This window comes from Saimiri boliviensis, chromosome 1 (assembly GCF_048565385.1).
Source record: "Saimiri boliviensis isolate mSaiBol1 chromosome 1, mSaiBol1.pri, whole genome shotgun sequence".
Classification (NCBI taxonomy): Eukaryota; Metazoa; Chordata; class Mammalia; order Primates; family Cebidae; genus Saimiri; species Saimiri boliviensis.
In genome coordinates, this window is record NC_133449.1 from 3,224,510 (window position 1) to 3,248,864 (window position 24,355).

Here is a 24,355-nt window from a genome sequence, read left to right on the forward strand (position 1 = left end):
GAGAGCTTTGGAGCAGCTCCAAGAAACCTCTTTTCACTTTGAAGAGGTCCCCTGTGAAGCCAAGGACCCCTGGAAGGTCCTAATGTCCCGAAATCTGAGGCTCTCCAGAAGAGACCTGCTCTCACCTTTAGTCTGGACTCAGAAGCGTCCACTTAGGAAGTCCTCAGGTCCTTGACTTAGTGCCAGCTTCCCAGTACTGCGTATACTAAATGCCTCAGGAATAAAACCAGTTCCCTGAACCTATCCCACGCTCACCCCACGACCCACGACAGCCACCAAAGGGACGGGCGCGATGGCTTCTTCCTCAAGGCCTCCCACAGACAGCACTTTCCACACGAAGGCGTCGGTGACGCAGCCAGAAAACCTGCTTCACCACCTCCCGGATAGCTGCATATGATGAGAACACAGATTTGGGTCTCTTTAAATATGAATAGGTTACAAATTGCCTCTTTAAATATTGCTTGAGATCAAGTGGTAGCGGTTATATATGAAGTCAAGCAGCTGGCATATTCATTCAAGGCATATAATTTTCTTCACTCTTTGGACAGAACACAAGCAGGTTTTTAACTCTGAATAATTGATCTTCCCTCCTGTACTGAGGGGGGGTGTTGATGATTGCCCACCTCGTTAGCCTGAAACCTTTTCAGCCCTGGACCAGCCACGCCATGCCCGGTGTGGTATCCCCCATGGTGGGGCTGGCTGCAGCCCCTCCACACCAAACAGACCCCTCTGTGAACAGAACAGTCGAGTCTGGAGTCTCTTCAGCCCCACAGCTGTTCCTTCTGTTACTTTCTCCAGACTCCTCTTCCATGCATTTCCAAGCGGCGTCTTCACATGATTACAGTCGCTTTCAGAGATGAGCTCGTGCTAAGATGCCCAATGAAGAACCCTGATCAGAATTTTTTTCTTTTTTTTTTTTTTTTTTTTTTTTTTTTTTTTTTTTTTTTTCTGAGGCAGGATCTTGTTCTGTCATCCAGACTGGAGTACCGTGGCATGAACATGGCTTACTGCAGCCGTGACCTCCCCAGTTTGAGCAATTCTTCTGCCTTGCCCTCCTGAGTAGCTGGGACTACAGGCTTGTGCCACCATGCCTGGCTAATTTTTAAACTTTTTGTAGAGATGGGATCTCACTATGTTGCCTAGGCTGGTCTTGAACTCCTGGACTCAAGCAGTTCTCCCACCTCAGCTTCCCAAAATGCTAGAACTGACTATAGGCGTGACGCACCATGTCCAGCACAGAATTTTCAAAGTAAACAAAACTAAACCTCCCGAGCGTTTCAGTACATGGGTCTCAATACACTGTTCCTCATGCAAAGCCTTGAAGGAAGGTACTGGTAACTTCGCTGTGCCCGTGTGTTCGCCATCAGTTGATCTGCAGCAAATGATCTGCAGCTCTATGCGCTGCAGCCCCAGGGCTGCACGACCTCGCTGTTTCTGTGGGTCTGGGGTCCAGCGCAGCTTCTGGGTCGCTCTGGCTCAGGCTTGTCCCGAGGCTGCAGTTATGATGTTGGCCGTGGTTGTCCCCACCGGAGGGCTCAGCTGGGGCTGGAGAACCGGGGTCCGGGGGCTCCCTCCTACGCCCACCGAGCTCTGCTGCTGTTGGTGAGAGGCTGGGTTCCTGGGCTCATTTCTGTGGGGCTTCTCGTGTGTCGGACAGAAGGGCAGCTGGCTCCCGACAGAGAGGCAGGGAGGAGGAGGAAGCCACTGTGCCTTGCGGGGCCTGGTCTCGGAGACCTCCATGTCCCCTCCACCTGGTCACTAAGTCCAGCCCACATGCAGGGATGGGAATGAGGCTCTCCTTTTGAGGAGTGTTGAGGGACGCGTGGCCACAGTGGTCGTCAGCTGGGGTCTGTTCCACTTCAGGATGCACCGGCCTCTCCTGGCCCTGCAGGGCGGGCTCCCGCCTCCACCCCAGCCCGGCCCGCCGGTTGCGAGCTGCACTTCCTCCCACCAGCTGCAGGCTCGGGCATGCGGCTCGTGCTGGGGAGCTCATGGACTCCGAGAGGCCTGCCCTTCAGCCTCCAGGAACCTCGCAGCTGCCCAGCAGCCAAACCTCGGAGTTGTGGAAGCTCCTGGAAGTTTCAAAGGCCCACTTAATATGTAATAGTCAGTGCAGCATTAATTTAATTGCTCCCCGATCCCACATACCGAAACCTTTCACCGTTTAGCACAGAGATGATGGCGAAAGAGAAGCCACAGGGAAAACTGAAGCAGTGGAATTTTTACATTTCTGGTTGCTTCTCCTATTTGTAATTAATATCTGTTCAGCGTTTTTAAAGCTCATAGAATGCTTCAAGTACATTCTCATAGGAGTTTCATGACTTGTAATACAGGCATGTGAAAAAGTTGGAAGCTAAGGAAATAGGAAGTCAGAGAAGGCACACTGAAAGTCAGCCTGAACTGGAACCCACGTCTTCTGGTCGGGAACATCCCCGTTCTTGTCACCGTAGCACTTTGCTGTGTGTAGAAAGTGCGCAGGGCCCTGCACATGGGCACAATGCTGCCTCCGCCACAGGTTTATTTTTGTGAAATCAAACAGAACGCTGTTTGTGCTTAAAAACTGTCCTGGGCCCCCATCTGTAAAGTACTCATCCCCGGTAGTTCCCAGCAGGCGCTGAGCACCACCACTCTGCTGGCGCCTGACCAGACCACACTGCACAGAGCTCCAGACCCAGCTCCAACCAGCTGGGAGCTGCAGGAAGGTGCCTCCAGCACCTGGCGCTTTCCACCCCTCTGCCCCAGAGGTCACTCTGCCCTCTGCAGTCCCTCTGCCCTCTGCAATCCTTCTGCCCCTGTAGTCCCTCGGCCCTCTGGATCCCCTTTGCCACTGCGATCACTCTGCCCTCTGCAGTCCCTCTGCCCCTGTAGTCCCTCTGCCCCCGCAGTCACTCTGCCCTCCCCAATCACTCTGCTCTCTGCAGTCCCTCTGCCCCCACGGTCACTCTGCCCTCTGCAGCCCCTCTGCCCCCACGATCACTCTGCCCTCTGCAGTCCCTCTGCCCCCTCCCCCGGTCACTCCGCCTTCTGCAGTCACTCTGCCCTCTCAGTCACTCTGCCCTCTGGAGCCCCTCTGCCTCTGCAGCCCCTCTGCCCCCGCAGTCACTCTGCCTCTGCAGTCCCTCTGCCCCCCCAACCCCGGTCACTCTGCCTTCTGCAACCCCTCTGCCCTTCTGTCAGCCGTCACTTGGCAGTGTTGTGGTATCTCTGTCCTCTGCCTCCTACGCCCTCGCCTGGGCCCTCAGCAGCTTACTGCAGGAAGGTATGGGCAACGTGCTCTGGCACATGGGGTGTTCTGTCACCCCGTACTTCATATCATGCCCCTGCTCCTCAGAGCCTCTTCCCGAATGAGCTGGGCATGGTGTGTTGGGCCTTTATTCTTCTGGGACACAAACACAGGACTGCTGGTTGGTCTCTGATATAGACCCTGGAGTCTGGTCCTTTCGTCTGGGACAAAAGGAACCAAGGAGGAAATTCCAGCCATGCCACATTTGCAGACGACACACTGTCGGGCTTTTTTTTTTTTTTTTGCAATAACTGCATTTCCTAAATAATTCAGGCTTTGGATTGAGAGCGTGTCTGTCACTTTCCTTTATAGAAATAACCTTTTGTAAATCAATGTACTGTTACTTTATAAAGCCAGACAACTGTCTCTAGACAGCAATACAAGCTACCAACTGTGAACTGCTGTTTCCGTCCCGTTCACTCGTGGATGCTCTTCTGCACCGCACTGGGACCTTTTAATTGACATTAAGTGACACACCCCACAAACAAAACAATACTCACCGAGGCTCAGAAGGTTGTGTCTGATGTGCCTGTGCTCGTGTCGATGATCGGTGCCTTCTCCAGCTGTCCCTTCCTCGGGCTGCAGCACCTCCATGACTCAGGTCCCTGCAGGCACTTGGCGTCATTCTGTGCACCCCTCTGCCCCAGCCAGGAGGGTGCTTTTTTCAGAGGGAGGGATGTGGCCTGCTGGTGTCTCCGTGTCCGACCCGTGCGCCCTCCCAGCTGAGTAGGCGGGTCTGGGGGGATGTGGCCTGCTGGTGTCTCTGTGTCCTACCCATGTGCCTTTGAAGCTGGGCAGGTGGGTCTGGGGGGTGTGACCTGCTGGTGTCTCTGTGTCCGACCCGTGCGCCTGCGCAGCTGGGTAGGCGGATCTGGGCCGAAAGCAGCTGCTGCAGGTGGAGCTCCCGTTTCCTCATGTGCTCTGCTTTTGATGCCTCTGCTACAATGGTGCTTCTGTTTCTGCCTGCACTTATGCATCATTGGGATGGGAAACTCTTTTTTACTTCTTTCTAGACCTTTCTCTTCCTGCCGCCCTTTGAGGGACCTCATTCCTCCTCCCTTCATTAGCCATGACAGCCTGCAGGGAGTGCCAGCCCCAGCACAGCTTGTGCAGAGGCCACCACGACCCTGTGGGTGCAGGTCTTCTCTCAGGCCTTGCATGCTCACTGCAAAGTTCTGGGCGTTTCCACGGGTTTTCTTCTCCACTCAACACAGAGAGAGATCACCCATGGTGTGGAGAGATGGCCCAGCCCCGCAGAGACCCCGCTGCATGGAGAGGTCACCCCAGCCCGTAGAGTTAGTTCCCAAGGCGTGGAGAGGTCACCACAGCCCATAGAGTTCCCAAGGTGTGGAGAGGTCACCCAAGCCCATAGAGACCCCCTGTGTGGAGAGGCCGCCCAGGCCCATAGAGACCCCCAGCTCGTGGGGAGGCGCAGAACAAGCGCAGGAGTCAGCTGACCTGGTGCGTCACACCCTGGGGACTGCCAGTGGGAATGTTCAAAGCTCCGCTGACCGGGGCGCTGCCAGGTCTGGCTGGTGCAGTGGCTTTGCCTCTGCAGTGGGTGTCTCCCCACTTGCCTCCCGTGCTCCCTCCACACCAGCCTGAATGAAGTCAGCTTCCTTTTCTTTAGTAGATTTTCATTTTTGTGGGTACATGGTAGGTGTTTATATTTATGGGCTACATGAGATATTGTGATACAAGCAGGCAATGTGTAATCATCACATCAGGGTAAAGTGCAGGATCCCTCCCTCAGGTGTTGATCCCTTGTGTTCCAGACAATCCAGTTTTAGTCTTTTAGTTATTTTTTAATATACTCAAATTACTTTACTATAGTCACCCTTGTGCTAGCAAATACTAGGTCTTATTTATTCTATGTTTTTGTACGCATCACCACCCCCACTCCCACCCCCACTCCCATCCCCAACTGCTGTTCCGAGCCTCTGGTAACCATTCTTCTACTTACCATCTCCATGAGTTGAGTGGTGTAATTTTTAGCCCCCACAGATAAATGAGAACATACAATGTTTATCTTTCTGTGCCTGGCATATGTCACTTAACACCGTGACCTCCAGTTCCATCCATGTTGTTGTAAATGACAGGACCCCATTCTGTTTGATGGCTGAACGGTCCTCCGTCGTGTGTGTGGCCGTTTCCTTTATCCCCTCATCCGTGGATGGACACTTAACGCTGCTTCCAAGTCGTGGCTGTGGTGAACGGTGCTGGCACACACTCGGGCGTGCAGAGATCTCTCCGATACACCAGTTTCCTTTCTCCGGGGTATATATCTGGGCGTGGGATTGCTGGGTGGTATAGTAGCTCTATTTTTAGGTTTTTGTAGAAACTCCACTGTTCTCCATAGTGGTTGCGCTGATTACATTCCCGCCAACTGTGTGCGAGGGTTGAGGGAAGTTAATTCATGGTAACACCAAGGTTTTCTTCTTTGTCAATTTCTGCTCTTGTGATTATTCATCAGAAGACAGATTCACCGAAGAATGTCATTTCACCGAGTTTGAACCGGCTAGATTGTTTTCAGAAGGTCACAGTTTGGAACCACAGGCTGTCCTCTGAGTCATCAAGGCAGCCCAAGATAATGGTTAAGAGGAAAAGTCCTCCGTGTTCACAGCACATTGTTCTCCATCTGGTGTTAAATAACGGCCCTGCAGGTGAAGAGAGGCCGCCTTTGTCCTCAGCGTGTGGAGACCAGGGAGTCACACGAACGGAAGCCCTCACCTCCTGGGGCGGGTCATGTGGGGAGTGTTGATTGGCAAGATGATCTCAATTCTCTACGCAAATCGCAGCAGCAACAGCAGCTTGTCTTTCAGAGAAAACCGAAACACAAAAGAAGTGCCCAAAAGTTACAAACCAAGCAACAAAAACTGTGGAAAGGGACATGTGCTCAAAACGTATTTGGTACATTTAAAAGGCCACAAGCACAGCGCCTGGTAGGAATGGGGCCGACGTCTTCACAGTTATCACCACTCTCAGGTGACATACTTCATGCTTTTTTTTTTTTTTTTTTTTGAAGACAGGGTCTCACTCTGTCACCCAGGCTGCAGTGCAGTGGTGAGGTCACTGGCCACTGCAGCCTTGACCTCCCAGGCTCAGGTGATCCTCCCACCTCAGCCTCCCAGGTAGCTGGGGCCATAGGTGCATGCCACCACACCCTGCTGGTTTTGTTGTATTTTTTTAGAGGTGGGGTTTCGCTACATTGTCCAGGCTGGTGTGTAACTCCTGGGCCCAGGTGATCACCTGCCTTAGCCTCCCAACGTGTTGGGATTACAGGCTTGAGCCACCACACTAGTCCTGATGCTTTTCTTAAAAAACATATTCTCTATGTCTGATGTCTACAAATACTTGAAGAACATCCTAAACACCACGTTCACCATCAGCTAGGAGCAGAGTCCCTGCCTATTCATTGTCACCCCATGTCATAGGGGGATGTTGAAAATGTGTCCCCGTGGGTGAACCGGACGAGGAGAAGATGGTGCACATACACTGTGAAATACCCACTCAGCCGTCAGAAAGAACCACACCTTGTCCTTTGCAGCCACATGGATGTAGCTGGAAGCCATGATCCTAAGTGAGTCAACACAGAAACAGAAAACCAAATACTGAATGTTTTCACTCGTAAGTGGGAGCTAAACAGTGGACTCACGTGGACATACAGAAGCAGAAAATAAACACCAGGGATGACCAGCGGAGGGAGCCTGGGGTGGGGGAAGGGTTGAAAAACGACCTGTTGGATCCCATGCTGACCACCTGGGTGATGGCTTCAGCTGCAGCCCACCCTCAGCATCACACAGTATACTCAGGTCACAAACCTCTGCACATACCTCCTGAATCTAAAATAAAGTTGCATTTACAATAAAGAAAATATCAAATGTTTAATATCTTTTTAAAGTTTGTGTGAACATCCCTTGACAGATTGTTTTCATCCAGGGAAATCTGCTGAACTGAGAATATATTATAACAAAGTCCAGACACAAACTCATTCCCATGACTTTGTCTTCATTTGGAATGTTGCAGATCCTGGTCAATTTGGAGCAAGGCTTGGCAGAAGATGGCGGCGCGAGCGGTGTGACTCCGGAGGGCAGACAAGGTTGGCCGGCCAGACTTCTGACGAGATGCTTCTCGGACGTGACTGAGGGCTGTCGCCCCAGGCCTCCGGCTTCCTCTCCTTCTTTCCCTTTTGCAGTCAGCACTGCATGCATCCGTTCGTGGATTTGCCGCTCACTCCCTTCTCAGGGAAGCCGAGCACGTCACCCGGTGACGCTGTGGGTGCAGTGTGCGCCTTCCGACCTGCGCCCTGTGCACAGGGGAGAGGACACACCCTCACCACAGAAGCACACAGCCCGGAACCTGCCGCGCCGAGTGGTGGTCTGAGCGGGCACGAGGGAGGCGCAGCCCAGCTAAAGGGCCCAAAGAGGCCTCCGCATTGGGGATGGAGGCTCAGGAGGAACAGGAGAGGAAACGGGTGCTGGCCAGAGCCTGGGGGCAGGCTGAGAGGGCTGGGCAGTTCCCTGGACCAGTGGCAACCGTCTGGGGGATTGGGTGGGTTGACATGAGCTGACCTCCACAGTGAGGCCATGCCAGCTGCAGCTCAGGGAACAAGCTTCGATCACACCTGGAAACCCAGCCTGATGGCTCCTCCCGGTCAGCCCCACCCTGTGCTCACTGCCTCACCCCTGGTGGCAGCGTCCCCCCACGGTCCTTGTTGGCTGGTCATCTCCTCCTCCCCATAGCTTCTGTCCTACTCCATGTGCAAGCCAGGTCGAGACCAGGTGGCCTCTGGCTCCGCAGGTGTGCTGGGGTTTCTGGGGAACTGCTGGCTGGTGTGAACTGTACGTGTATGTGTGGTGTGGGCACTTGTGCGCTCTTTTTAGTCATTTAATTGCATGCAGAGTAACAAGGTCTGAAGGAGAGACGTCACCATCACCATCTGCTCTTGGCTGTCCCATTCAGCATTCTTGGCACCCAGCCGTTTTACCCCTTCCTGGGCTCCGGCTTTGGTGGGAATGAGCATGTAGTTACTAGAGGTCAGAAGGCTCTTCCTGGATATGGAACAGAAGACCGCACAGAGGAGCGTCCCTAAGGAGGGCAGGGGTTGCAGAGCAGGGGTCTGCAGAGATCCTCGGAGTAAATACGCAGAGATCCTCAGAGTAAATACGCAGTTCAGTTCAGTCCGTAGTTCACATCCATTAGGAGAAGATATTCAGAATTTCCTTTCGTAGAAATAATGGTACAAGGGGAACATAGAAAGCTAATGTGTTTTTAATTGCTGAAAGGCAAAGTGAGTCAAGTTTTCGATTTTAGCAGTTCGTTTCTGGGTGTTCTCCTGAAGCACACCTTGAGTACACATCATTTCTAGGTGACTGTGACCTCACAGTGCATCCTCCGCATCAGCAGCGGGAGGAAGGTCAGCTTCTGGGCTCCTGAATCACAGCCTCAGAAGCAGCCAGGGACACGCGGCTCCCAGTGCCCGGCAGTGAGGGAGGCCAGGAGTGCTCCCAGGGGCTGGTGCTGCTCGTGGTAGCCTCCTGGCACTTGGCAGTTAGAAGTGTGGACTTTTCTTGGAGGAAGTGGACACAGCACAGGCACAAGAGGACTGGACGAGAGATCAAATGGACACATCCCTGGCCTGTCGGGACCTCAGCCTGCCTGTCAATAACATACCCATTTCAGATCAGCTCAGTCCTCAACCTGCGCCTTCCTCCTGGTCATCCCAGTGATAAACAGATGCCACTGGTCAGCCCGCCCTCCCCCAGGGCAGGTCCCAGGGGACCTTTGCAGACCCCAACAAGTCCACAAAGCCAGTTTGAAAACTACTAAAAGTGGGGGGAAGGCTGCTAACTAACGGATGTGCAGGGGAGAGCAGGGAGGGGCAGCCAGGCTCGGGGTCATGGCCAGCCAGCATGTGGCAGCGGGGGGCTAGGAAAGCAGGCCAGCTGCGGAGTGCGGAGTCCCCAGGGGAGTGTGTGCCAGCCACTTGAGTTCTGGGCCAGGGGGCGTGGCACCCCTTGGGGAATCAGCATCTGCATGGCCCGGAGGCAGGGGAAGCCTTGTGGCTGGCTGAGCATGGGTGGGGCCCTCTGGGTAGCCTCTCACGGGGCAGCTGCAAGAGGCTGGCGGCCACTCTGGCCAGTGGCCCTCCAGGCCTGTCGAGCCGTAGGCAGTGTCGTTTCTGTCAGCTTTGTTCCTTTTCTCAGGGTTCTGGCTTTGGCAGCGGGGCTCCTAGTCAGGCCGTTTGGCCTTGTGTCTGGGCCAGTGCTGACCAGCCACCCTCCTGGTTCTCACTCCTGCCTCCTTGATGCCGAAGGTCTCTGCCCAAAGCCACCCCCGGTCCCAATGCAGGTGCTGTGTTTTCCACCTCAATGTAGCCTGCAGTGCATTCAACATTCCAGGCCAAAATCCAGTGGCATTAACAAGAGGGATCTTTTCAGGTTAAATCAGAATTCACAGGACCTGGTAATTGATGGCTAGAAAGAGCCTCCAAGTTATTTGTGCACTCACAGTCTGCTCTTACCTTGCAGCCTCTATTCGGCTGTGGAGGTCACGTCTGGGCCGGGTGATGTACTCCATGGCAAACTGTCTGCTCCTGATGAAGGTACGTGTGTGGCCGAGCAGGGCTGCCATGTGGTCTGGAAGAGAGGGGTCGGAATGAGCCTCAGGGGAGCCGCTGGTATAATAGATGCTGGCAGGGACAGGAAGCAGGTAGCCGTGCAGAGAAGCCAGCTAAGTACCGGCTTAACAGGGAGCCCAGTGGCACATTCCGGGCTCTTTACTTTCATTTCTACTGCAAGAAATTTCAACAGAAGGTAGAATTTACATGATCAGATTTCATTATTGAAACGTGGGTCTAAATGATTTAATGGAAAGCATTGTTCATCTTCCCCCGTTTTTCTCTGAATTCCATCCCCAAAGGGTGTCCTTTGTTCTCGCTGTCTTCCTGGAGGATGTTTTTTCACCCCTTGGTTTTGATTTTATGATTGATGATCATAACACCTGAAGACAGGCTTTCCCATGAGATCCCTGCTTAGGACGTCACCCCAGAGCTCTTAGCCCCCAGGGAAACAGCTGAGAACTCAAGGAGCTGAACTCAGACTGTCATTTGTTTTTCCACGTCTCCTGGCTCTCGCCAGCCTGTGCCATGGTGTTTCTGGCTCCTCTTTTTGTTTGGAACACACCCCATGCCTGGCTCATCTCCCACACTGGGCGTCAGGGTGCTGTGTGGGAGCTGGTGGCCCTGCAGCCAGCTGTGGGCCCTGGGAGTGGCTGCAAGAATCAGTGAACAGCAGGTGCCTCGGAGCAGTACTCATACCACCTTCTGGGCTGTTCTAAGACAGTGATCATAGCTCCTCCCACACCCACATGGCTTTCCTGCAGCCAAGGTCATTCCTGAGCTTGATTTTCAGAAAGGCAGAGCAGGCAATTTACCAGGTGGAGAACTGTGCTCATGGGCTCGGTCATGAACCCTCAAGTGGCAGCCCTGCTTTATGCCCAGACCCCACGGCATCCTCAGAGGTCACTGTGACCCTGGGCACTGCTTCAAGCGGGCTGGGTGTGGGTGTAGATTCACAGCCATCAGCAGCTCAGGCATTCCATCAGGAAGACATGCAGCCCGCGCCCCAGCTTTAGTGCAGGGCCACTGCCTCTACAGCTCTGCAGCAGCATGGGGCTGGACGCACAGGGAGATTCAGGGTGTCCTGTTTGTCCTCAGTAGCAAGCAACTGTGACGTAGCCTTGCACTGCTGCAAGCCTCAGCCACCTCCTTTAAAATATAGGCGTTGAACTGAGATCGCTGAAATCCCTTCCAGCTCTGGTATTCACACAGCTCTTTCCTTCCTTCAACACACTGGATAAAGGAAATTAGGGTTTTTAAGTTCTCTGGTTTTACTCAGAGCAGGTTTGACTTCTGTTACCACCCCTGAGATATTCCCACTGAGGTCAGGGGCCTGCACAGCCACTTGGTTCTATTCCTTGCCCCCTTTTGCCCAGCCCCCTTCCCTCTCCAGCCCCCTTCCCTCTCCAGCCCCCTTCCCTCTCCAGCGCCCTTCCCTGTCCAGCCCCTTTCCCTCTCTAGCGCCCTTCCCTCTCCAGCGCCCTTCCCTCTCCAGCGCCCTTCCCTCTCCAGCCTCCTTCCCCGTCCAACCCCCTTCCCTCTCCAGCGCCCTTCCCCGTCCAGTCCCCCTTCCCCCTCCAGTCCCCTTCCCTCTCCAGCGCCCTTCCCTCTCCAGCCCCCTTCCCTATCCAGCCCCCTTCCCTCTCCAGCGCCCTTCCCTCTCCAGCCCCCCTTCCCCCTCCAGCCCCCCTTCCCCCTCCAGCCCCCTTCCCTCTCCAGTGCCCTTCCCTGTCCAGCCACCTTCCCTATCCAGCGCCCTTCCCTCTCCAGCCCCCTTCCCTCTCCAGCGCCCTTCCCTGTCCAGCCCCCTTCCCTCTCCAGCCCCCTTCCCTCTCCAGCGCCCTTCCCTCTCCAGCGCCCTTCCCTCTCCAGCGCCCTTCCCTCTCCAGCCCCCTTCCCTGTCCAACCCCCTTCCCTCTCCAGCGCCCTTCCCCGTCCAGCCCCCCTTCCCCCTCCAGTCCCCTTCCCTCTCCAGCGCCCTTCCCTATCCAGCCCCCTTCCCTCTCCAGCCCCCTTCCCTCTCCAGCACCCTCTGGCTTCCACAGCAGAGACTGCCCACCTCTTGAGTGAGAGTGAAAAGTAGGCCCTTCCACTCCCCTGCCCCGGGCCTTCCGGGCCTCCCTGCTGGAAGGCGGGAGGTGACCCCAAAGCACCCAGCCTGACCCCTCTGCCCCCCAAAACAGGCCAGTCTCCCAGCGCTGCCTGTGGCCAGCCCTGACACCCCCACCTGGCAGCCTGGGCAGTCTGCAGTAGGCCTCTGCCTGCTGAGGACACTGTCAGCTTCACCTGAAAGTCACCAGCTTGCCAGAATGTTCTTAGGCAAAGGCATGAAGAACAAATTATAAATTCACAGGACTGACTTTCATTAATCATGGGGCTAAAACTCCCCAGGGAGGAAAGTTCCCTGTTCCAGTGGCAGCTTTTATTTGCGTTTTAAGGCACATGAATAGAAAATGATGGAACGGGCTTTCTGCTGTAGCAGTAACAGCACCACCAGGCTCCAAATGTGAGTCTTCCTCCTGTATTGCTGGGGCTTACTACAGAACATATTACTGCATTTCAAACATACTTTTACAGTGGACGTGATTTAATTTGAAAGTTGAGCTTAAGCTTTCATTTTCTTGAGTTAAAAAAAGGAGTAAATAATTTGCAATTAAAGCCAACCCAAGCATATGCGCTCTCTTGCCATCTAGTGGGCACACAGGGTGTTGCAACAGTGAGTGGTCTCAATACTAAGGGTATCCTGTTAATTAAATTATGTGTGTGGGCTAACAATGAGTTATTTAATCAGCCATTTAATTATCTTGAATAACATTTTTATTGCATTGAAATAAATATCAATTTAACTTCTTAACGATGAATATATTCATACATTTTAGCCCTGGATATCTTCATGATATGCTGTAATGCACAGTGGCATGTATTATTAAGCATTGAAAATGTCACTTCACGCCTCACTGTAGCCTTAGGGCAGGCCACATGGATGTAGGTGCCCACCTCCTTAGCTGGCCTGGCCATCCCTTCCCGGGCACCCCTGGGAGTCCAATTCCCTCCTGCTGCGTGCCCACAGCTCGCCACCCTGCTCCTCACCACCCGCTGTGGCTCCGCACGTCATGGAGGGGAGCACGCAGCTGCATCAGCTACCTACCTTCAGCTGTCTTGCTGAGATTACACTGCACGAGTCCTTTCTGGTGGCCGAAAGGTTGTCAGTCTAGTTTCACAGCCACTAAACACGTGGCTGCTGAGAAGAAATGGTGAAGATTGAGCTAAAATAGGCTTATCCCTGGAAGCAAGTCATTCATGTCCTTTCCACAGCCAAATCTACATGATCTGGAGAGTAGGTTAAGCCCTCTCCACAGAGCTGCTTTTGGTCATTTTCCCTGAAAAGGGCTGTGTCCCCTCTATCGTCAGTAAATAAAGTCACTGAATAACGGTCAACCTGAGGAAACTTTCTGACACAGTCCCAGTTCATCGTCTGGTTTACTTGATGATGGGTTCCTTGAAGGCTGCCAGGATTCTTTCCCCTCTGACGCCTGGACTCACATCCTGCCCACACCTGCAGACTGGCGAGCACTGGTGTCACTGAGCTGGTGGGAGTGGCTGCCAGCTGGTGCGGGCCCCCGAGATCCCCTCTCTGCCACCTGCCCCCGGCCTGGAATCCAGCTTCCTCACGTGGCTCCCAACCCCGTGCAGCCACTCTTCCAGAAGAGCCATGCCTAAAATAACTTTTCCCATCAAGGATCATGGCTTGGTTTTTTAAAAACCTGTCCTTTGTCATGTTAGATTATCTTCAGAACACTGACCCCTGGCCCCGAGCAATCAAAAGAGTGGTTGGGGGGTGTGGCTGGCCACAGGGTCACCCACTAGCAGCAGGTGCTGCACCCCACCGTGGCCCGCCCCGCGCACTCTGCGGTGGCCGCCTCAGGCTGGAGCATCAGCAGTGGGAGTGCGGCACGGGAAGGACCCAGTGACGGCCGGGCTAACAACAAGAAAGTCAGAGCCCGACTTTTGTCTACGGGAAACTAAAGGAGGGGGCGTGTGTGGGATTAGAACACACACTGCTTAGTATGGTGGGTGCTCGGGAACCCACTGCCTTCCCCAGAGAAGCCGAGAGGGGTAGCTACTGCTTGTCCCCGAGCTGGGGCTAGGCAGTGGGTGCAGCCCCTGTCGTAAGGCAGGGCTGCTCCCCTAAACTTCTCAGAGCGGGACTAGCCCAGGCTGCACAGTCCCCGCGGCAGCATCAGGGGTGTCACATCCATCCCAGCCACAAGCTTGGCCACCCCGAGTGCCCCGTGCCAGCTCACAAAGCCCTCCTCTGTGCAAGGGCGCTCTCTCTCTCTCTCTCTCTCTCTCTCTCTCTCTCTCTCTCTCTCACACACACACACACACACACACACACACACACACACACACAACTAGACAGCAGTGGCAGGCAGCAGGAAGGCGTGGGAAAGGAGACCAAGGCATGTGCTGTCTGGCTCCTCATGAGCATCGGGCCTTGAATAAAATTAGTTTTAATGAGCTATACTCGAAGGTACTAGACTGGAGAGAGTCCTTTTTTTTTTTTTTCTTCCTACCAAACTGGAAGTGTCCTTGCCTGTCTTTCTTTGTGACATCCCAATCAGCAAGCTAGTAACTCCAGTCCCAGTTTGTAGGAAATGGAACTTGTAGAAGAGTAAAGAAATGAAAGTACCTTCTGGGAATTTATGATGAATAAGAAGAAAAAGACCATTGGTGGCCATAGTTACTGCTGACCTCGTGCTTAGAGCTCCGTGCCAGAAAGCAGGGAAGCATTTAGCGCAGGCTGCTGCCGTGGTGCCCGTCCCCTTAGCTGGCCTGGCCCTGCACTCCTGGGCAGGCACGGGAGGCTCCGTGAGGGATCCGGAGAAGGGCCTTGGCAGAAAGCAGATGCCCGAGCACAGCGGCCAGCAGAGCACTCCTAAATGTTCCCCCCCAGCTGTCCCCACAGAGAGCAGACGACAGTCACACATTCTCTGCAGGGGCCACCTCGGTCACCACACTCACCCTCGGCAAAGCTGTTTTGTGAGTTTTCTTTACATTTAGAGATCTGACCTTAGTTTCTAGCATGGAAAATGTTTAAGAGATGCTTTAAAAATTTGGCTTATGTGTTTGGAGGATGGAGCTGAGACAGAGTTCGCCAATTCACATAACTGTCAGGACAGAAAGAGGTGCAGCCTGAGTGAAATACAAGTCACTGTTTAGAAGCTGGAAGCAGGAAACAGACCCCTCAGGCCCAGCTAAACCCCGACAGCCCCCGTGACAGGGAGGACAGCGCCTGCCCGATGCACACGGCTCAGAGTCCCAGCCTGACTGCAGTTGCGAGGGCGACCAGCACCACACGCTGCTGTCCAGCCTCTCCGCCAGGCCACGTGCCCGCGTGTCCTGTGCACACCGCATCTGTACACGCTCATGCTCTTCTCAGTGTGTGAAGCCCACAGTGCTGTTCTCAGGGTGTCTTTCTTCCCGCAGGATTACGTGCTCGCCGTGGAGGCCTATCATTCGGTCATCACGTATTACCCAGAGCAGGAGCCCCAGCTGCTCAGCGGCATCGGACGGATCGCCCTGCAGGTAGGTACCTGTGCGCGGTGAGCTGTGAGCCAGGAGTGAGAACGCCCTGTGATAGGAGGTCTTGCTTGCGTGGGCGAGTGTTTGCTTTGGGTCATTTTACCATAAGAAAGAGTGCCGAAAACAGTCCATTTCAGATGTGTGTGACCGTGAAGAGGGCCGGTTCCTTCCAGGCACTCCGGCGTGCCTGTGGGAAGCCCCGCCGGCTCATGCGCCTGTCGCTCAGTGTGAGCCCACATCAGCTGTCCTCGCAGCTAGCCTGCCCTGCTGCAGTCAGAACAGCACTGACTGAACCGTGAGGAGTCTGTTCAGCTCAGCCTGGAACGGTCACTCGCTGATACTTTGCCTGAAAGAGCCCTTGGATCATGGTTGCTGGACAGAGGAAAGTCCAGACTTCATGAACAGTGGTCTCAGCGAGGCACAAGCTGGGACAGGACGCCCTTTGCTAAGAATGGCCTTGAAGCTGGAATGCCTTGTCCTGGAATATTTGGTGACAGGAAGGTCACGGGAGCATTGAGTCCCGCCCTCTCTCAGTCCGTCCCGCGCTTGCAGCCGACTACAGGGCAGCTTCTGCCCCTCACTCTCGGTCTTCTGAGGTCACGTCCCAAATCTGGGCCAGGGGAAAGAGGCACGACCGAGGGACGGCTGAGGGGGAGCAGCCCAGACCTTCCACAAGCACCCACGCCAGGGACAGCTGAGGGGGAGCAGCACAGACCTTCCACAGGCACCCACGCGAGGGACGGCTGAGGGGGAGCACAGACCTTCCACAGGCACCCACACACCATGAGCCAGGCCCTGCGCTGAGCATTTAACCCACGGTGGGACCGGCCTGTTTTACACAGCAGCCAACTGAGGTCCCCGGTTCAGTGAGATCCAGCTACAGGAGGCCACGTAGATCACAGGGGAGCCAGAATTCGAAGAGGGCCTCTGCGAACTCAGGGTCTGCGCTCTCCACGAGCCACTGGTCCTCTTCTCTCCCCAACCCCGTGGCTCACACAGGCACTGACACTCATCTGCACACATGCACACGTCTCCTGCACACTGCCTGCTTGTGGAAGCCCTTGCGGGACACAGGATGGTGTTCGAGGACAGCCCTTCCCAGGGGCCCCTCGCGTGGGGCACAGCCGATGACTCACTGAATAACCCAGGGCAGGCGCAGACGCGTGAGCTGCCCTGTGACCGTCGGCTCCCCCGGCCCTGGGATGCCTGCAGCAACCCTTGTTACCTGTGAGAAAGCCCCATGTGGCCGGGACCTCCAGGGTGCCTGACGTGTCATCTGGTTATCAAAGCAACATAGTACCCCGGGCCTGCCCACATTCCTCACTGCCCTGGAGATGATCTCAGAAGTTTTATTTCTGAGCCATGTTTTGCACAATTGGAGAAGTAGATGCTGGAATCACTTTTGCATCTGGAAGCGCCGCTCCTTCCAGTGGGAGCCACTGGCTTGACCACACTGAGGGTTCTGGCAGTGAGGCTGGAGTCTCAGGAGGGAGGCTGAGCTTCCACAGCATGCTGTAAGCCCCCATCCAGTGTAGGAAACGTGCTAAACTGGCCGTGGGGGAAGCCCTCGGCGTTCGCTGTTCTCAGGACCCCAGGAGGGGATGGGGGCACTGCCTCTGGGCAGGAGCTTCTGCCAAAGGAGAACAGAGAGAAAGACAGAGGCGCGTGGGCTGAGCGGACTCACTGAAGCCCCACACAAGGGCCGTCCCATCCACATCTGTTGCCAGTTAATGACTAGACCTCTCTCACTGATATTTTTATTGTTGCTGAAGAACAAAGTTGCTGAATTCCATGTTTTTCTAAAGGAAATGAAGATTGCAATACTTAGCCGCCTGGGACATCTCTTAAGATGCCGTGTGCCATGGCGCTGCGGGACCCCTCCTGCAGCCTCGACCTGCCTCCATCTCTACGCGGCTGGAAAACTCAGCCCCCGCTAAGTTCCTGCTTCGGCAGGTCAGCATGTTGTTGAAGATGCGGGATCTCAGAAGAAAGATGAAGCAGGCAGGTTTGCCCTCCAAGAACACAGCCATTTGTGACCCTTTGCTCAGTGCCCAGAATTATGCTATGCATTTCTTGGAAAGAACAAGGATTGCTATTCAAAAGTGGAATACATGTTGAAATAATAAAGTGGAAAGTCTGCTCCTCAGAGCCTCTCACAAAGTGAGGACACCTGTGCTGTCCTTGGCATTCGCCAGTGTGTCTTCTCGTCCGATCTGGCAGCTGCTGGTGTGATAAGTGAGTTTCCCATTTTTCGCTCATATTTTAGAGCCACTTACATTCGATGCAAAATTTTAAACACAAAGAAGAGGTGCAGGGACAGTGTTCTCAGAAGGGGTGCACCCGCCAGCCAAGTGGCAGCTATCTATGGAAAACTCCCTGTCCCTTCACCGTCATCACACAGAGCCTGCCCAGAGCACCAGAGCCTTCCACACAGAAGGGCATTGGGTTAGGAGGAGAAAGAGTGGGGCCAAATGGGAATTTCCACTTCTGAAAGAAATCTGTGTTGTAAGCGAGATTTGAAACATTTGTATTCCAGAGCAGTTTCTCACATAATCTCAATTAAGGAAGGGCAGAAGCAATCGATCTTCACACAGAAGCAGCGTTATATTTATACTTCTTCAAATTACTTCACTCCCACTTAGATTCTGCCTCCTCAGAAGCTCCTGACTTGGGTCTCAGAGGGTCCTCACGTGGACGTGGGTCTTGGAGGACCACACTGGACTGGGAAAGCAGCTTGGCGCACAGCAGCCAAGCACAGACGAGGGGCATGTGCGTGGCATGGGGGCAGCTGAGCACAGGGCGGTTCTACGGTGTCGTGGTCAGTCCCAGGCCTCAGTGTCCTGGACCGAAAGGCAGAGCCGAAGGTCAGCAGGCAGGAGAAAGCCTCAGCCACCGCAGGAGCGGCAGGAAGTCTGGGATGAACCAGCCACCCCAGGCAGGACGAAGCGGGACAGCCAACGCTGTGGCTGAGAGGGCCTCAGCAGGAACCGAGGTCACCTCTGACCCAGTTCCCAGAGGGCAGGGACACCGGGCAGGGGGACAGACACCGCGGTGGAGGGAGAGAAGGAAGGGCCAGGGAGGCGCTGTTAAGCTGGGAAAGACCTGAGCGTGTTTTACAGAGGGACACGGCTCCAGGCCGTCTCAGCCAGGAGGGTGGTTTCATGCGCACGGCCGTATACCAGAATCCCTCAGTTTGTACAGTCTGAAGACATGCAGGTTCCTGTGCCTCAGCCATAGCTCAGCGGAGACCTTCGGACAGAAAAATAAGAGACTGACTGCTGGCTGCCAGCCTGAGGCGTGGAGGGTGCCGGCTGCGGCCAGGGATAGGGTGGGGAGGGCACCCTGCGGCCCCTGCCACCCCGTCAGGCCTCGTCATCCTGGATGTGACACCCAAGTGCAAGCAAAACAAAAAAGAGATAAATGGGATTTCACCACAACTAAAAGCTGTCGTGCTTTAAACCGTAAGGAAAAGGTAAGGACAAGCTACAGAATGGGAGAGATTGTTTGCAAATCTCCTATATCCGACAAGAGACTTACACCTAGAATACGTAAAGAGCTCTTACTAAAGGAAAAATGATTCATGGCTCTTCCACGCAGAAGGGGAGAGCCTGGACGCAACTCCAACTTCAAGGAGGACAGGTGGGAATTTACAGCCAAAGACCGCATCAGGGTCAGGGTCAGCGTCAGTGGATGGAAATTACCCAGAGGAAGCATCAGGAAGGGGTTTCTGGCCAGGCAGACTTGATAGGGTCACTGCTGACAGCCGTCCAGGGTGCTAGGAGCCCCAGGTGCCCAGACACTGAGGGCAGGGATTTTTCCTAAACTGATTTAGCAGGATTCTTGCTCACGCTGGATTCTGCAAGGACAGAGAAGGAAGCCAAGGTCGAGCTTGTCTAGCAGAGGAGGCTTCTGCACGGTGCAGCCGAATTTATGCATTGACAGCCGGCCTGGTTCCCAGCAGGCCTTCGGGTTCTGCGAGAGAGCAGGTGAGGGAGGGTCTGAGGAAAGGAGAGGACCCCTGGGGCCCCCTCTGCCAGGCTCACAGTGGGGTGGGAGGAGGAGCTGGGGAAGGAGAGCTCAAAAACACAGAAGAGACGCTAGATGTTCTGAAATCTGCATCTTGCTTTTCTTTGTTTGGGTACACTAGCCTGAGGGCATCTGCCCAGTTGAAATGTAACAGTTTTTCTGATAAGCATGTTTTATAACATAAAAATTCAGACTTAAACAAGTTTTCTGTGTGGGCTTGGGGTGGCGCTTTTTTGGTGGCTTGTTTTGTTTTTGAGACAGGCTCTGTCACACAGGCTGGAGTGCAGGGGCACAAATGCAGCTTACTGCAGCCGTGACCTCCTGGGCTCAAGCAGTCCTCCCGCCTCAGCCTCCCAAGTAGCTGGCACTATAGGAATGTGCCACCATGCCCAGCTAAGGTTTTTGTAGATATGTGGTCTCACCGTGCAGCACAGGCTGATCTCAAACTCCTGGCCTCAAGTAAACCTGCTGCCTCTGCCTCCCAGAGTGCTGGGATTACAGGCATGAACCACTGTGCCCAGCTGAAATGAGTTTTCTGTATCACTTTCAGACCTAGGTTTCTGTGACTCGTTTATCAGTAGTAAATATGAAAAGAACTAGGATTTCTAGCTGACTACAGATTTAATACCATCTGAAAACCTCATGTGGCTGTGAAAATAGCTCTGCTGTCTTTGGATGGTTTAAAGTCATCTGACGCCTACACTACAAAGAAGAATCCTTCTTGCCTTCCTCTCCACGAAACAGCTCACAGCCACGGACTACAGGACACTCTGCCTTGAGGATGCTTTAAAACAGCCATTGCCCATCTGTAATGGCTTCTGTGCCACCAAGGTGGTGAGGAATCCCAGAACTGTGACAGAGAAGCAGGTGAAAGAGCTGAGAACCGGAGCAGTCTTCCCCACCAGGAGGGCCGCCAGGTGCAGAACACAGCGGTCGAGAAGACATGGGCTGGGTTGGGAGGCAGCGGCCTCGCCTGCCCTGGCAGAGTCCCAGGGGTCCAGCAGCTGTGCAGGGCGCTCCCTACACGCACTGGCTCTCCACCCAGGCTGCCCTCTCCTGTCGCCCTACCGTCTGGAGCCTGTGCCCTCCAGGTTGCTGCCGGAGGGGAGGATCCAGCCCAGGCCAGATGCACACCCGCGCCCTCCTCCACCCCGCCCAATGCCTGTATCAGTCGGGGCTCTCTAGAGGGATAGGACTCATAGGAGAGGTGCATATATGGAGGGGAGTTCATCAAGATCACAAGGGGAAGTCCCACAATAGGCCGTCTGCAAGCCGGGGAGCAGGGAAGCCAGCCCGAGTCCCAAAACCTCGGAAGCAGGGAAGCCGACAGTGTGGCCTTCCGTCTGCGACCACGGCCTGGGAGCCCCTGGCAAATCACTGGTGTACATCCAAGAGTCCAGAAGCCGAAGAACCTGGAGTCTGATGTTGGAGGGCAGGAGGCACCCAGCGTAGGAGAACCATGAGCCGGGAGGCGCGGAACATCTGCTCCTGCAGCTTCTGCCGGCTAATGAGATGGGGCCCACCCAGACTGCGGGTGCGTCTGCCTCCCCCAGCCCACTGACTCCCATGCCATCCCCTTAGGCAGCACCCTCACAGACACACCCAGGAACAGGACTTAGCATCCGCTCATCCAGTCGAGTTGACACTCGGTATGAACCGTCACAGCTCCCAGGGAGGGGAGAGCCAGGCCCTGCGCACAGCCCTGGTTTCTGCCCCAGGAACACTGAGCACAGAAGCGGCAGGGTGGCGCCCCGCGACTGCACTGCCTGGGTTTTGTGTTTATGACGTTGGTGTCTGGTTTGTGTGTGAACGGGTGACTTCTCAAAAGCAGGTTTGGTGATTTAGAGTTTTCTAGAAAGCCCCCTGGGTTTGGCCGCTGCTTTGTCATGGACTTGCACAGAATAAAGACGGTGCTCTTACCATGACATCAATGACCTTGTTTCCACCTTGTACATTTCTGTTTGTTTATGCTTTCTTTTTCTAGCTTAGTTTGTACACTTATTATTTTTTGGTTTTTGGTTTTGAGGCAAGGTCTTGCTCTCCTCCCAGGCTGGAGTGCAGTGGCGTAATTATGGTTCGCTGCAGAACTCCTGGGCTAAGAGATCCTCCTGCCTCAGGCTGTCATGTAGCTGGGGACCGCAGACGCTTAGGCCACACCTGGCTTTTTTTTTTTTTTTTTTTTTTTGGTAGAGACAGGGACTCACTTTGTTCCCCAGTCTAGTCTTGAACTCTTGAGATTAAGCAATCCTCCCACCTTGGCCTCCCAAAGGGCTGGGATTAGAGGTGTGAGCCACCACGCCCAGCCACTGTTTTTTCTTTTTAATACTATCTTTTGCTGATTTGTTTTCTACATGTTCTGGAATACTTTTACTTGCCTTTTTATGTTTAATTTTTTCAGTTGCTCCTTTTAGAAATCGGTAGGATTTTATATCCTAATTACATTTTAATAATTCTGAAAATATCAACTTACTTTTCAATCTTCAGGAAATCAGTGGCTAGCAAAGAATATCCCAAGATGGCTCTGTTGTCTTCCTCTGAGACATTGTTTCAGTAAAGCCCCGTGCCAGCCCCATGAGGCCTTGCCGTGCGGAGGATCGGCACGTGGTCTGAGTGCTGGACAGGCCTGGGTGTCGACCCCACACGTTCTGTGTTAGCTGTGATGACCTCAGAAAATTGCCTCATCTTTCCAAGCCTCACTGTTTCATCTAGAAAGCAAAGCTGGTGACAGCTTTGGCCATTACGAGGGCAGGAGAGCTGTGCCCGCAACACTCGCCACAGCGCCGGCTCGCGTTAATCTTGATCGGTCTTGATTATGAGCTGTAATCATCTTCAGATCAGTATCAAACACTGTCCTGTTAACCAGGACGTTTGTGAATGCAGGACACCCAGCTGTGGGAGCTGAGGGCCACGCTGTGGAGCCCACATGGCCTCTGGTTTCTTTTTAGTCAGCAAGTGAGAAGTCCACAGTCGTAGACTTGAGAGGCTTCAGACCCCGCGGGCGAGGGCCGTGGTGGACGGGAGCTGCTGCGTGTGGCGTGTGCTCGCCTGCGTTTTGTGTCTCGTTCTGTTTCGTTTTTCTCCCTCCTCGTAAGGTATTTCTTTTGTGGGGTAACAGCAACAGTTGTGAAGGGCCTGAGATGTTATTCTGTGTGCAAGTTGTGGAGTTAGCTGCTGTTTTCCTGGATGCCGGCAAAACAGATAAGATTCCTAGGTCAGAGACGAAGGAGATTTCTCAAAGCAGTGGCATGGCCAGAGTGGCGTTCTCACCGGACGTGCGGCCCCAATTCCTCAGGGTCTTCACCGGGGACCTGATGATGCTGGCAGAGGGCTGTGCCGGAGAGGAGTCCTGAACTTAGAACACCAAGTCCTTGCTACTGGGAGGTGAGCCTGCCTGCCCTTCGCCCCAGACGGATGCCGTTTAGCTTAGAAGGCCGCCCTCCAAACAGGCATCCTCGTGTGGATGCTCTGAACAAAACCCTGTCAGCGTCTGTGCTTGGAAGACATGCAGAAACACGACAGACCCCTGAGAACCATCTCCCAGCCAGTCATCGGAGAATGTGCGGGCTTATTTTAATGCTGGACAGATGCTTTCCAGGAAGTCTAAGAGTTTACTAGACTGCTGAGCGATTGATCCCCTCAGCCTCCTCCTCACGGAGCTGAGCTGAGCAGCACACCTTGAGCTTGTTTCTCTGGGGACAGAGGACAACGTTCTGGAAGCTTCTGCCGCAGCTGTGGGGCAGAGCTCGCTGCTGGAGAGTCCGACGCCCGCGGGCGGTGTCCCGGACACAAAGCAGCTCTGTCTTCACCCTCGTGAGCACAGTCTGGGCCATAACAGGACTGTCCTTCCATTTTTACCTATTCCTGTAAGCCTTAGATCCTATATTCCCTTCCCTGTGCTTCTGGAGGTGGAAGAAAACCTGAGTCTGCCTTTGTAGAACCAAGCTGTGGGGTCAGGAGTCGGGGCCCCTGGGCCGCAGCCCTGCTGGTCCGGCTGCGTTTGCTTCAGGCAGCCGCGGGCTCCTAACATGTGCGCTAAGAGTGGGTTTGAGTTTGGGTTTGGTCCGGCCTGTTTTTTACAGTAGAATTCTGTATTATTTGGTCAAAATGTTACTTTGAAATTTGCAAATGTGATGGCACCTACCATTTTTCTGGCCACAGATAACTCATAAGTTGACTTGGGGTCTGCTCATATTATACCAGTATTTTATGTTTCATCTTATTATTCATTTTATTTTACCTCATGCTCTGCCAGAATTCATTCCAAAAGGTAGAAATGACTAAACTATAAAGCTTTCAAATAAGGCACGGATACTAGCAGCTTGGTCTCTGACTCAGAGTCAGCGCTCCACGGTTCGGTGAACGTCTCCTCTCCTCACAGAAAAGCAACGATCACTCAATGGGCACTCGGGTTTCCTCTGCCCGACACACACGGTCTTCACGTTCTAACGTGCCATTAGGGAACTAAACATGTGGGTATAGACTTCGTATTTCTTTTGTCAACTAAACTAACTAAGTGATTTTGTCAAGGCAGATTGGAGACATAAAAACGGCTGAAAAGTATTTTCAAGACGTTGAGAAAGTAACGCAGAAATTGGATGGACTACAGGGTAAAATCATGGTTTTAATGAACAGGTAACTATTTTAAAACTAAACGGATGTTTTCTATTTCCCAGCGGAGTGCGAGCCCCGCCGACCGAGCGGGAGAGCCCCCTAGAGCGCCCCTCTCTGCCTCTCTTGCCCTGTGTCTCTCAGAGCTGAGACACGAGAAGCGTACGGGTGTTCCCCGAATGCTGGTGATGTGCCTTTAGTCACAGAGGCTGAGTTTCAGGGAGACATTCACC

At 53.9% G+C, this 24,355-nt stretch overlaps 1 protein-coding gene and 1 long non-coding RNA gene across 4 annotated transcripts in view; one reads left to right on the top strand and one right to left on the bottom strand.

Annotated features, from left to right (window-relative positions):
* TRAPPC12 (trafficking protein particle complex subunit 12) overlaps positions 1-24,355 on the top strand; it is a 92,881-nt gene that overhangs the window by 67,457 nt on the left and 1,069 nt on the right. For 2 of the 3 annotated variants that reach the window (XM_039462255.2, XM_039462259.2), the window contains exons 7-10: positions 7,310-7,382; positions 9,814-9,887; positions 15,393-15,491; positions 24,046-24,146. In XM_039462255.2, the coding sequence (XP_039318189.1) occupies positions 7,310-7,382; positions 9,814-9,887; positions 15,393-15,491; positions 24,046-24,146 (347 nt within the window). Of the gene's footprint in view, positions 1-7,309; positions 7,383-9,813; positions 9,888-15,392; positions 15,492-17,293; positions 22,545-24,045; positions 24,147-24,355 lie in introns of those variants that run through there. The other variant, XM_074393532.1, reaches the window with a different exon arrangement.
* Positions 4,585-13,573, bottom strand: LOC120360978 (uncharacterized). Its single transcript, XR_005577348.2, has 3 exons — positions 13,051-13,573; positions 9,807-9,921; positions 4,585-6,098 (listed from the first exon to the last, which is right to left on the bottom strand). It is a non-coding gene; the product is annotated as an uncharacterized LOC120360978 (long non-coding RNA).